At 41.3% G+C, this 12318-nt stretch overlaps 1 protein-coding gene across 1 annotated transcript in view; it reads left to right on the plus strand.

The window, feature by feature from the left end:
* Positions 1–3975: 3975 nt before the first annotated feature.
* prickle2b (prickle homolog 2b) overlaps positions 3976–12318 on the plus strand; it is a 61094-nt gene continuing 52751 nt past the window's right edge. Inside the window, exons 1-2 of the mRNA XM_030777747.1 lie at positions 3976–4017; positions 4927–5012. Of these exons, the coding sequence (XP_030633607.1) occupies positions 3976–4017; positions 4927–5012 (128 nt within the window). The remainder of the gene's footprint in view (positions 4018–4926; positions 5013–12318) is intronic.

Below are 12318 nucleotides of genomic sequence, written 5' to 3' on the forward strand. Positions count from 1 at the left end.
TCTGAATGTACATGAGACCCATTAAAGTGCTGTATTTGTGCGTTGATTCACCTGGTCTCCTAAATGGTTAATGTCATATATCTGCTTACTGCAGCTGTTGTTATCTTATTGTTACATTATTTCCACTTGTTTTCCATACAGATGGTTTTTATTTGATTGTTTTATGCCATATTTATCTTTATGTTATTACTGTATATGTGGCGCATAAAACTCGTTCATCACTGTTTGAAAAAAAGAAATTGACGGTTGATTCAGACAAGTACTGATAAAAGGGTGTGGTATTTGGCATCTTTTAGAATAACTTACCTTAGGTAACCCTTACAACCCTATTTTTTTTTAATTGTCAGTGTTTTATGTTTCTCAGTGTTGCCTGCCACTTGTATAATCAGATAACAGATGTTAGTATATCTTTTCCACAAGGCAATCTGAGACTAGTCCACTCCTGGGCTCCTGTTTTATGTCATAGCTAAATCATATGGAAGAGGTTTGGGGAGACTAAATTAATGTTATGACTTTCTGGCAATATGAATATTATGAGATTATGCAGCAAGCTTTGGAGCAGGCCTGTCAGAACAGGCTTTATTCTTCATAATGTATGTCTCTTGTATATTCCAGTTTTACGAGAAAAAGTTAATTAGTTTGTTTGCAGTGTCATACAGAGTCTGTATGTCGGGTTTAACCGTTCAGAGTAAAGTAGCTTTGATAGTATATCATAGCAAAATATGGACGAGGATAGGAACTTCTATGGGAGGTTTGGAGCTGTATTTGCAAAAGCAAAATCAGAACTCATTCTTTAAAGCTGTTCTCAGATACACCATGGCAGACTTGCCGCTAATCATGAAATGACACCCACTAACACACTGACCCTAATCGATCAGTCTAAGTCACAATGTCAGCAGACAATTTTTTGATCAAACTCAAGGTCAATGTCATGTAACAGTGAGGCGAATAATCGTTTGAAAGTGCGTGTTTGTCACTGAATTGTCCGTTTTACAGATAAGATCAAAGCTCGCAGATTTTCCATTCATAATGCAAAGGAATTCCCTAGAAACCTTGATTCATTCAATCCAATGGCTGAGAGATATGTGTTCCACTGCACAGAGCTGGCGCTGAGCTATTTGTCATGCTCACTGCCTGACAGTTTGTTCAAAGACCTTCCACTGTCTGATAGTTTATTCGAAGATCTTCTGTTTCTATAAATATTGTTTATGCAGTACACATATATGTGATCAACTCACTCACTCAACACTCTTCTTGCTTGATGGTATGACTGTATCATAGTTGGTATTATGGTGTGTGTGTGTGTGAGTGTTGTGTATGCTCTTCTTATCATGTCTTTGTTTTCAGTGCGTCTGATTCTTTCCGGTTGTTGTAAGTGAAATGTCACACAACAAGAACATCACAAAACAGCTGCCGTATGCCATCTCAGTCACCATAGCTCCCGTACTCAGGTCTGTTCTGTCTTAACAAGGTCTAGAAAACACCTGAAGGCTCCTGGATCGATGCAACGAAGTTGTGACATTTTATAAGATGCGTCATAAGATATGTAGCAAACGCAGTATCATGTCCTAGATTAGAACAGCTACAACAATAGCGATAATTATTTCTGAGGCACGTCATCAAATCATGTTCGGAAACGATCTGCAAGTTGAAGCAGGTTAGCATTGTTCTCTCTCTTCCTTTTATTGGGGTAATTCAGGTGAACTGTTGCCAGAGGTGAGTTTACAGAGGAAAGCGTGTCACAGCTGTACTCATCACATTCCGGAATATCTCCCATCCCTGCAGTTACTCTCTCTCACTCAAACTAACGTTATACTACACCAGTGTAGAATTTCAGTGTCTATCCCATACTCATTTTGTTTGCATGTCTTTTTCATAAGATAAACAGACACACATTTTGAGATGCAGTTTGTACGTATTAGTTTGGGCCGAACGAGTTTCCAGTACTGGCTAAACCTATGAGCTATCAAATGAGCTCAAACTAGGGTTTTACACTTATTTAATGTCTGGGAAGTTATAAAGAGTTCAGTCATTAATATTATTGGTGACTTGATTGATAAGGTGGCGTCACGAATGAAGGATTTTTGAATATGTGTATTTCTGTCTGTGTGTCCATCTATGAGCGTGTAAAATAGACATCACTCTAACCGCGCTCACACACACACACACACACACACACACACACACACACACACAACAGCTAGAGAGAGCTGCACAGATCTGAAGGGGCTTACACTGAGTGTACCCCTGATGATTCTCAAACACATTCCCAGACCTTCCCACAAAGATTAAAGTGATGACTTCAGCTTACACAGTGCTCCTGAATAGCTTTCGGATCTCATCAGGATTTTCCTCATGAGTCTCCCTCACTCTAAATGAACACAATTTATAAATTATTTTCCTTTGAAAACTTGAAAAAGTGAGTAATATGTTCATAACATCTAACGACGGATACATGTAGCCTACTATCTCACCAAGCACTCCCCTTGTTTTTAAACGAGACACACGTTGTTTAAGCTGACCATTCAAATTTAAAGATAAATCTCATTCCTCTCCTTAGATTACATGAGAATTGGTTGGAAGTTGAGTCAAAGATAATGTTCCCGTGACAGTCTGTGCATAGTTCTTACTGAGACTTTGATTCCAGTGGGTAATTAAGATAGGCTTTGAACTGGGTTTGATTTGCCTTTAAGTGCGGTATGGGCACACAAACAAGCAGCAAGTCAAGCAAGTCTCTCTCTCTCTCTCTCTCTCTCTCTCTCTCTCCCTCTGTTTCTCTCTCTCTCTCTCTCTCTCTCTCTCTCCTTTCTGGTGAAGTGGTATGGTGGTTGATGGAACAGCAGTTCAAAGCTCACAGTCAGATACTGTGAAGCAAATGGATTATGAAAGAGCAGAGATGTTTCTCCTTGTGTTCTGTTTCAGGAGAACTGTTACTACCCAGGAGTAAAATTAAACTCTTTACTCTTTACATAGTACAAGTATAGGCAAACGTATTGGATGGGGAAGAAATTACATGGGGAGATAGGAGAAGAGAAATAATCCATTATAACATCTGCCACATTTCTAAAAAAAAAAAATGTTGTGTGATTCACAATGCCTGCTGCATTGTAAAAAGAAATGACTGAGTAGCGGGTATTCTTCAAAGTATTTTCCTTGGAGACACACAAACAGTTGTATGAACATGGATCTCAGTTATAAAGCTGTCTCCTAAGATTACCCAGTATATGTTTGATAATTACTCCAGACCTTGGAGTAGCTATTCTCTATTTTGTTTTATGTGAAGAGTGTTCAAACTTGAAAATTTCAAGCCCACTCTAGACTCTGTAGAGTCTGCTCTGGTCGTCCTGAGAAATCTTTTCTCCTGTGATAAATAGCAAGTGCTCATTGGAGAGGCAATCCTGCATTACCTCACGGGAAATTGAATTCAGAGGAATCTCGACGGGGCATCAAAGCCAGGGGCACCATTAAACGGATGAAGGGTAAGCCCAGAATTAATCAGGAAAGTAAAGTTTATGCGCTATGAGTTACCTCACGGAGAACAGTAAATCAAAATATGTATATATTGAGAGTGGCCTAAATGTATTCAAATTAAGAGATTTAAGTAAAGTTAGCTCCATAAAACAGTTTTTGTTATTGGGCTACATGTTACAGACATACTCATGCTGAGTATATTGGAATTAGTTGCAAACTCTCATAAAACGAATGGTTTAGGGATTCACCGGTCCATCTCCATTCAAGCTTAACCAACTATACCAAGTTTCCAGTTGTCCAGGGCAAGGAATGTCATTGGCTATGTTGAGACAGAGTGGAGTTGGCGTATCCGGAAATAGACCGCTTTCATTCAGCACTGTAACGGGACAATTTACATCTGTGTTGATTCAAGCGCCGCGGTGAGGATTTGGCTACGAATGTGCAAACATATTCTCCAGGTGCACGTTATCGTTTATGGTCTCAGGTCGAACTGCTGAATCTGTCATGTTCAACCGCAGCGCCAAAAAGAGACAGTCCAGCCGGTCGGTGAGTACACGGAGAAGCGGCGTTTTTAACGGCTACCTGAATGCAGTTCATACAAACTGCTTTACACTTATACGGGGCACTAATTTCTCTAGAAAACAAATAATTTTACCACTCGTCGCTGCAGCGTCTAACTACGAATGCGATGTTTTGGCATTACGTGCCGAGCGTGCAAAGTTATCAAATATTCTTACTGCAACTTAATCAGAGCACTGTGAGCGCTCATTAACCTGAAGTTCAAGAAGAATGCGTCACTTAAATGTTAAATAAACTATTGATCCAGATATTCCAGCGCATGTGAGATATGCCTTTCAACTGTTTATGAATCTTGGGAGGAAATGTTAATTTATCATTTATTATCAGGGTATGCCATTAATTCTGCATGAAATGATGATACCCGTTCCTTGAGTTAGCCTAATTCAAGATTTTGTTGCTGAGTGAGCAATGTAATACACAGTAGTTTTCACATCTAATGCTACGGGGTTTTTTTCTACTATTGCGTCCACAAACTCTGGTGTGTACAGCTGGCCATCTATTTAGTACTAATGGAGTAAGATAAACCTCTTAAAGCTTTTAGACGTTATGTACATGTTTGGTCACATGACCTCCTGTAACATGTGTTTATTACAGTATTTCTGTTTCATAATTTCAAAGTTTTAAAGAGTATCAGTCACACAACGATTTAATAAGAGAATTACAGAAGTGAGACTACCAAAACGGTAATTACTGTCGTATTCTGCGTCATTCACATGCTCTGTATTTTAAAACACACGTAACATGCTGTCATGCTTTCCCTTCAGAATTTCCACAACTTATACAAAACATGGACTTTTATTTAACAGTAATCAACAGTGATTTTAGGTGAGATTTTAAAAACCTTCAGCCTTCTTTTTGTGTTTCTGCTCCCTCCAGCTCACTGCGCTAGATGACCCAGAAAGAGGACAGCCTTGCAATGTATGTGGTGAGCAGTGTCCCGGCTTCATTCTGCACAAATGGAGGTAAATCCGTTTTCCCCTCATTAAGAGTCTGTAGGTGCCTTTGCGTATATGCACTTTTGTGTAGACATTTGATAAAGAAACAGACAGGCTATGTGTTGGTAAGGAGGACTCCTGGTAAGATTACTAAAGCTATTGTGATAGAGTTCTTTCAGAGGATTCAGCAGGGCATGTCTGAGCTGTGCTGGCATTGTGCTGGACCAGTGTGCTCAAAGATAACAGTTTACATTGAACAAGCTATTCAAGCTATTCTGGAGATTCAAGCTACATTCTTGCTCCAGTAATTTCAAGGCCTGTCCACATTCTGATGTGGAGTTGATTTAGCAGAATGAGGGTTGCCCGGTGAGATGTGCCGAGATGCCCTGTAAAGGAGATGAGATTGTTTGTTTAGAACATTCTAGAGTGCTATACATTTAACTTGCTGAGGGTTTTAGTTCATCTCTCTGTACTAATAATACTGCAGTACCTTTCTGAACTTAAATCAGATTGTGCCCAAGATATTCCCATGTGAAAACCACGGCCCCTCAAGAAAACTTTTTGAGGTAACTTGAGCTTGAACTCATCTTATAGGCTTTAGGTTGTGGCTGTCAAATGTCTAAATTTCTTTTTACTGTGTTACACAGAGAAAAGAAAACTCTATGAATAATCTTACGCAGTGAGAGATGGCCACATGCCTTGGAGGCTATAGAAGCTTTATTGGAAGTGTGTTGACTTTACAAGGAAACCAATGGATGGTTCACAATAAAGAGGGGAAGGGAGGGCGGGGGGGGTGAAGACTCATCAACCCTCCCATCGCTGTAAACTATTACAGGGCAACAGTCAGCCCAGGAATGCGCCCTTAATTGCCCATCTTTGCAGCACCACAATAAAAGTCGAACTTTTTCCCCTGCAAACTTACAGCAGACATTTCTTCTCAGAGCCATGGAGACTTGTCTTTGTGTGTGGAGTGCCATGAGGTGGTTTTATGGTGACGTTAAATGTAACAGAAAAAAAAAAGAATTTAGCTGGACAGGGAACGGGACGTTCTTCTCATGCGGAGTGGTTGAGATTTTACCTGCCTGGTGATACGTATTAGTTTAATGAAAGTTACGAAGTGACCCCAGACACAGGGAGATAAGGAAAACTAGGCACGCAGGTGTGTACATATGACATCACCTAAATGTTTATGAGGGAATGACAGTTACAAAGCAAACAAAGGAAAACTCAGGCAGACGTAACAAGGTGAAGATGGTTTGATTTTCCTAGTGCTGTTCTTTGCCTTTTTTCCCCCATTCATTTAGATGTATTGTTGCAGGTCTTAACATTCATCTTTGTCCATCTAATCACCTGGGATCTAGACTAAAGCTCTTAAGTGCAGTGTAGGCTATATGGTGTGTGATTGTCAACTCACTCGCTGTTAGGTGTACCAGAGAGTTTGCATATTTGAGAAAGCTGACCCTCTTTAAAATGCGCTTGCCTTGAGAGTGGGCTAAAAGCTGAGGAATGCGTAGTCCTCCTAGAGCAAAGGAGAACACTCTGAGAATGAATAAGTAAAGGTGAAAGAGTCATGTCTGACCCCCACTCAACACACACATAAGATCAGCACGGCTCTGAAACCCCTGAAATATTCATGTTTTCCTAAATATTCAAGACACGTCAAGCCAGAAGTTGAGTCCGATCTCACTCCCCTCTCCCTCTCTTTCCCCTCTCCCTCTCTCTCCTTCTCTCTCTCCCTCTCTCTCTCTCTCTCTCTCTCTGTCTCAGTCAGTCACTCTCTTTTTTCAGTGTTTCCACTCTTCTGCCTTTATATAAAGAGGCTTCCTGCTAAGCTGATGTCCTGGGGTTTATATTTTCTCTTGTACACAGGTTATATTGTTTACTGTGCTCCCGTTCCAGCCCAACACAAGACCTCAATTCAAAAACGTATTTAACGTTTTGCTTTGAGACTTGAACTTTGAAACTGTGCTGATGTAACAACCACAGTTTTTTCTGCATTTTTACAATTTATTTTCACTGAAAGTGCAAATGATAAAAAAAAAATCCTGCTTAGTTAAGTCAGTTTCTTTCCAGACATCTCTCAAATTTGGATTTATTTTTCCTGACACTGAAGGTGTCTCAGTCTATAATTAAAATGCTTTTAAGAGTCAATCAGCATGTCACATTAATTAAAGTAAATAGAAAAGAGAAATGTTGAGCTCAAAATAAATGTTTAAACTTCTGTCTGGTAAAGAAACCCATAAATAGAGTCAGAAAACTCAGTGTGAAGGTAACCTGAGTAGAGGGTTTTAACTTGCGCAACACGCTGTGGTGAATTATTTATGCTTGCCTTTGGCTTGATTGATTTTCTTTGCGCTAATGAGGCTCATTAGCGACCCTATTAACATCAGCATAGCAAGTGTTAGCTATCTGATCAGTGTGTAATCGCATGACCCACTTACACACTTCTCTTGTACCGAGACGCTGATCTTCACATGGCGGCGTAGCACTGTGAGGGCCACAGATAATACAGCTGCAAATAATAAGCATACACAAATCTTAACACTTAACTTCTGTTCCACTCAAACTCAAACACCACCACCCTAACCGAAGTTAATGGATTTAAAGAAGAAAAAAAAAACTTAGTCTCTAACCCTCATTATATATTAGACATGTGCCATACACCACACTATAGTCCTTGAAGAGTGATGTTTTTGCCAGTGGGGCCTAGACAAAGCTCTCTCTTGTCTGTGCAGACCTGAACTGAAACACTAGCTGTAGTAAAAGCAAAAATAAGGGGATGAGGGTGGTTGGAGGAGGGGAGGAGGAGAGAGAGAGAGAGAGAGAGAGAGAGTTAAGCGTAAACCCTAGCTTGAATGTGCTGAGGAGCCACCGACGTGTGCCCTCCCCGTAACCCGATCGGATCTGCATAACACAAGCCAGCTTTGCCTTTCAGTGTGTGTTAACAAGCAGGCCGGCCAAATCAATTCGTCAGAATGCTTTGGCATATGAATGGACCCTAAAGAAGTGGCCCTTTTTTTTTTTTTTTTTTTGCATGGTGTGGAGGAGGCCTCAGAAGAATGACTGAGGGCAACCTTGGTGGCCAGACCCACATAAAGAGACCAGGCCGTTACAGCTGGCTCCCCTTCTCTCTTTATTAGCATACACTTGCAAAGCCACAACCGGTAAAGAAAGTCATCGTTAATGGCTAAGAGTCACTGTCTGTACCCCCAATGTCTTTGATGTGGAACCCAGTCTTATTTGCAATGCCTGCAAACATCCATTTAGGCCGACAGATAAATGAGCTTAATTGGCCTCGTTTGCATGTTTTTGATGATTTTGGCCGTATCTGTATATTCGTTGTCTGGAATGGTGTAAACAGATACGATGGCTTCTAACCTCAGAAATATATATCAGAGCTTGTCTCGTCTGATCATTCGACAGATTCCTTCTGCGACGCTGAATTACTTTAGGCCCTGTCCCTCCCCTCCCCACCCCACCCCTTTGCTTTGGGCAGTACCCCATTGGCACTAAAGGTAAAGCCTCTGTTAACAGTCATTGGCTGTAATGAGGGACTGTTATTAGTGATGGTGGTCACGGAAACATGGAGTCTGGTCACATGAATGCAGGAAACACTCTGGGACAAATGGATGTCTGGTGAATTCCAATGGAGTAGAGTATTAGAAATCAACATGTATCCAGGTCAGATGACTCATTGGCTCTCTCTGAGGCCAATTTGGGTCCTTGTGAAAGAGCACTTTTTTTTTCTAAAGCCTACCTTAGTGTTGGGTGTTATTCATCGCCTGGCAAGACCATGGGTTTCTATTTGAACAGCTTGCTTTTTGGAGCGATATTTCCAAAATGATCTTAAGGGAGGAAATAATCTCTTTTTGTCTGGATTGTATCCAAATCTTCATGACTTGTTTAACACCTTTTTGACACAGCAGATGTTTATCAGTGCATATGCTGGTGTAAAAGGAGTGTGCGTTTTACCATCCAGAGCTGTAGAGTTAATAATTCCAGAAGAAGAGTGTGCGTGTGTTTGTCTGTGCATGTGTGCGTGCACGTGTGTGTGTGTGTGTGTGTGTGTGTGTGTGTGTGTGCGTGCGCGCATGTGCATGAACGTAAATGTTTGTGTTTTTTAACTAGCTATGCCATATTGGGCTGCTAGCTCCATTGTTGCTACATGACTGTGGTCTGTGTAAGGTGAGAAGCTAAAGAGCAGACAGAGAGGCAGTGAGACACATAACGGCTGTCGTTCAGCTCATAGGGTGCTAACAGCTCTTTCATCTGTCCCTTCTCACACACATCATCTCTCAGTAGTTACACACTCTCCATGCCCTTCTTTCTCACTCCTCTCGTGTTTTCACAATCTTAGAGTGCTGTTGAGTCACATCTGAATGAGCTTAACGAAAGGATATGAGTTTTTTGCATTGACATTAAATTCTTATTTTCCACACAAAAAGCTATAGGGATTATAACAAAGACCTTCATTTTCCCTGAGGGCAGAAGTCACTATGTATTTTACCTTACATATCTAGAAGGTTCTATGTAATTTATTGTGGGGTGGCAACAGTATGTGCATTGTGAATTGTTGCATTTGAGGCTCAAGGGAAACAGGCAATGAGACCGAACATTGTCCAGAATGCAGTCAAAAGTGTCTGGAATGCGCTCCATAACAGCTTCTTTAAAACAGGGCGTTTATTATGCTCCTTATGCCAGGAAAATTGATCTCACAACTTTCTAAGAATGACCAAGTTTAAGTGTAGTCTTAATTAAGCAAACTGCTTTTTTTTTTTTTTTTTAGACAGGGTTAACAGTCTGTCAGCAAGACAAACAGCCTCTTTTCCCAAAAAGGAAACCTCTTTGAAATGCACACATCTTCACGCTCTTCCCGCAGTCAGACACTTCAATGCGGAAAGCGCCGGCATGAAAAAAAGGTCGACTGCGGGCCTGTCTGCGATGGAGAGAGCACTCGGAAAAAGTGCTGGCAGGAAACCACACAATTGACATAGGAAGTCTAGGGATATGACTTAACGGCTCACCTGCCAAGAACTCGACCTGTTCTTTCTCGGTCGCCGCTGTAGGGCGAATCAAACCGCACGCCTAGCGTATCAGCGACAACTCTCGACTATACGTACGGGGACAGTTCTTACGGGCACATTTAAAGGGCATAGCGTTAAAGGACAGCTATGAGTCACATTATACATGTTATGGTTCGGATCTCCCGCTAAGTGGTTAACCTTGGGATCTTGGCCCCTGCGAAGCCTTTGAGTTGTTTTCTCAGTGATGGTTAAACCCACAGACACAATCAACGGCAGGTGGTGAGGCTTGGTGACAATGTGACATTGTTCAAAATGACATTGTCATTTATCTCAGAACATAACCATTTAAAAAAAAGCTTTTGAACTGTCAGCCGTATTACTCACATTTTGTCTTTGCGGACACACGTTACTTAAACGATAAAATCACTTCCTACTGAGAATGAAAATGGAGAGTTGTTATTGGCCGTAGGCTCTGATTAATGTGATGCTGATTTCCGTCTTAGGTCGATATGTTTGTGACGGTGTAATGGGTCAATATGGTTATGACAAAGAGTGAAGAACAGCTGGGTCCCTTTCTGATGGAGGCCTGGCCTGTCTCTTTGAATTCAGCCTTGTCCCTTTGAACTGACTTAAGCATGAGAGTCCTATTGCCTTAGCTAAACAGTAGTTGTGTTTTCTTTAGATATGCTCTTTTTTACCGCCAGCAGGTGCTAAAGCCTTTTGATTAGGGTGCAGGATCTGATTGCTATCACAAAATCCCCTTTAGTGTTTTTTCTTTTTCATATCTGATTAGAAAGGATGATACAAATCCATTGAGTTAGCGAACTAGCGTGTAGTAACCGTAAGTTAGTGCAGCTACTGTGGTTCCCTTGTCGACAGGAGCGGCTTAGCCGTCTAAAGTTAGCCGGTTTGACAGTGTTGTGTTTACATCATAGGCTGGGGCAGTATAGAGATCAGCAGGCTCTGTCACTGTGTTTTCTCAGCTATGAAATGGAAGTGGACAGGAGGAGAACTCCCAGCATCACCTGCTGCTCTCCTCAATACATGATGAGCTCTCCCCAGTGGTTACAGGGACAGATAGAGTTACCTCAGTGCATCATTTATTTATACACACACACACGCGCGCGCGCGCGCGCACACACACACACACACACACACACACACACACACACACACACACACACACACAACAGAGCTGTGTAGTATTACTGGCGAGCTGTCTTGTATGCTTTGGTCGTCGTGTTAGTGCGGACATAAAGGATATATGTATCAAAATGATTCATGGTTGTATGACTCGTTTTCTTTCTAAGTGACACAGTCCACTATTAATGTCTGAGCATGGCTCCCTCTCTCTCTCTCTTTCTTGCTGGAAGGAGTTTGTGTCTTGGGAATAGAGAGTTCAGCTGGAGTTTATACATGCAAGAGAGTGAAGAGAAGAGAGAAAGGGAGAGAGAGAGAGACAGAGGGAGAGAGAGAGAGAGAAAGAATCTCATGCCTGGAAAGAACGCTTTCCACTGGTGCGTTAAGTTAGAGGTAAAGGCATAACATCCTGTTGCATTGGACATACTTAACACAAATTAACACGCTTGCTGATACATTTTGTATGCGCTAAATCCACTGCGTAAACCGTAAATTGATACAGTAAGGTAAGATATGAGATTTTATGTCGATGGAATGTTTCATATGCCTGAACTCGATCAGGAAAATATGCATAGTTTTAGTCTCCCCCCCCCCTTCTTTTGGTTGCTATATTTTTATATTCTTTTCTCCTGCACACTTATCTGCGCTCATCTAATCAGCAGTGTCAGGCGACGTCTATGATCCGATTCAGTGATATTTCTGTCTTTCGTATCTCATTTGTCATCACTTAATCCCAGGTCTTTTACCTGGTTCTCTTCAGCTTGTTTTTCAGACCTGGCTTTGTGTTTGTTTCCAGCTGAAACGATGCCTAGACCTAGCCTTTTAACTCACATCCCATTCATATGTGTATTTATGTAACTAATTCACAGTGAGGTTTCCCCATGGCTGATCCCTGCTTTAATGAAGGCTTATACTAAAACCGCCTTTGAGCAGTCATATGGAATAAAGAGCTATATTATCTGTGTCTGAATACTCTCACATATCACTGTACCATTCCAGCACCCAAGCACCACTTAACGCAGTTAGTGTGATCTGGCTACTCACATACTATAAGAGTCAAAAACCCAAAGTAGGAGAGGGAGGGACTATCGTACTAATGCATACCCATCCATCCAATCATGCTGAAAGCTTAGGAGAAACTCCGTGCCTGTCTCTGCTTTATAATGTCA

This window comes from Chanos chanos, chromosome 6 (assembly GCF_902362185.1).
Source record: "Chanos chanos chromosome 6, fChaCha1.1, whole genome shotgun sequence".
In the NCBI taxonomy this organism is placed as follows: domain Eukaryota; kingdom Metazoa; phylum Chordata; class Actinopteri; order Gonorynchiformes; family Chanidae; genus Chanos; species Chanos chanos.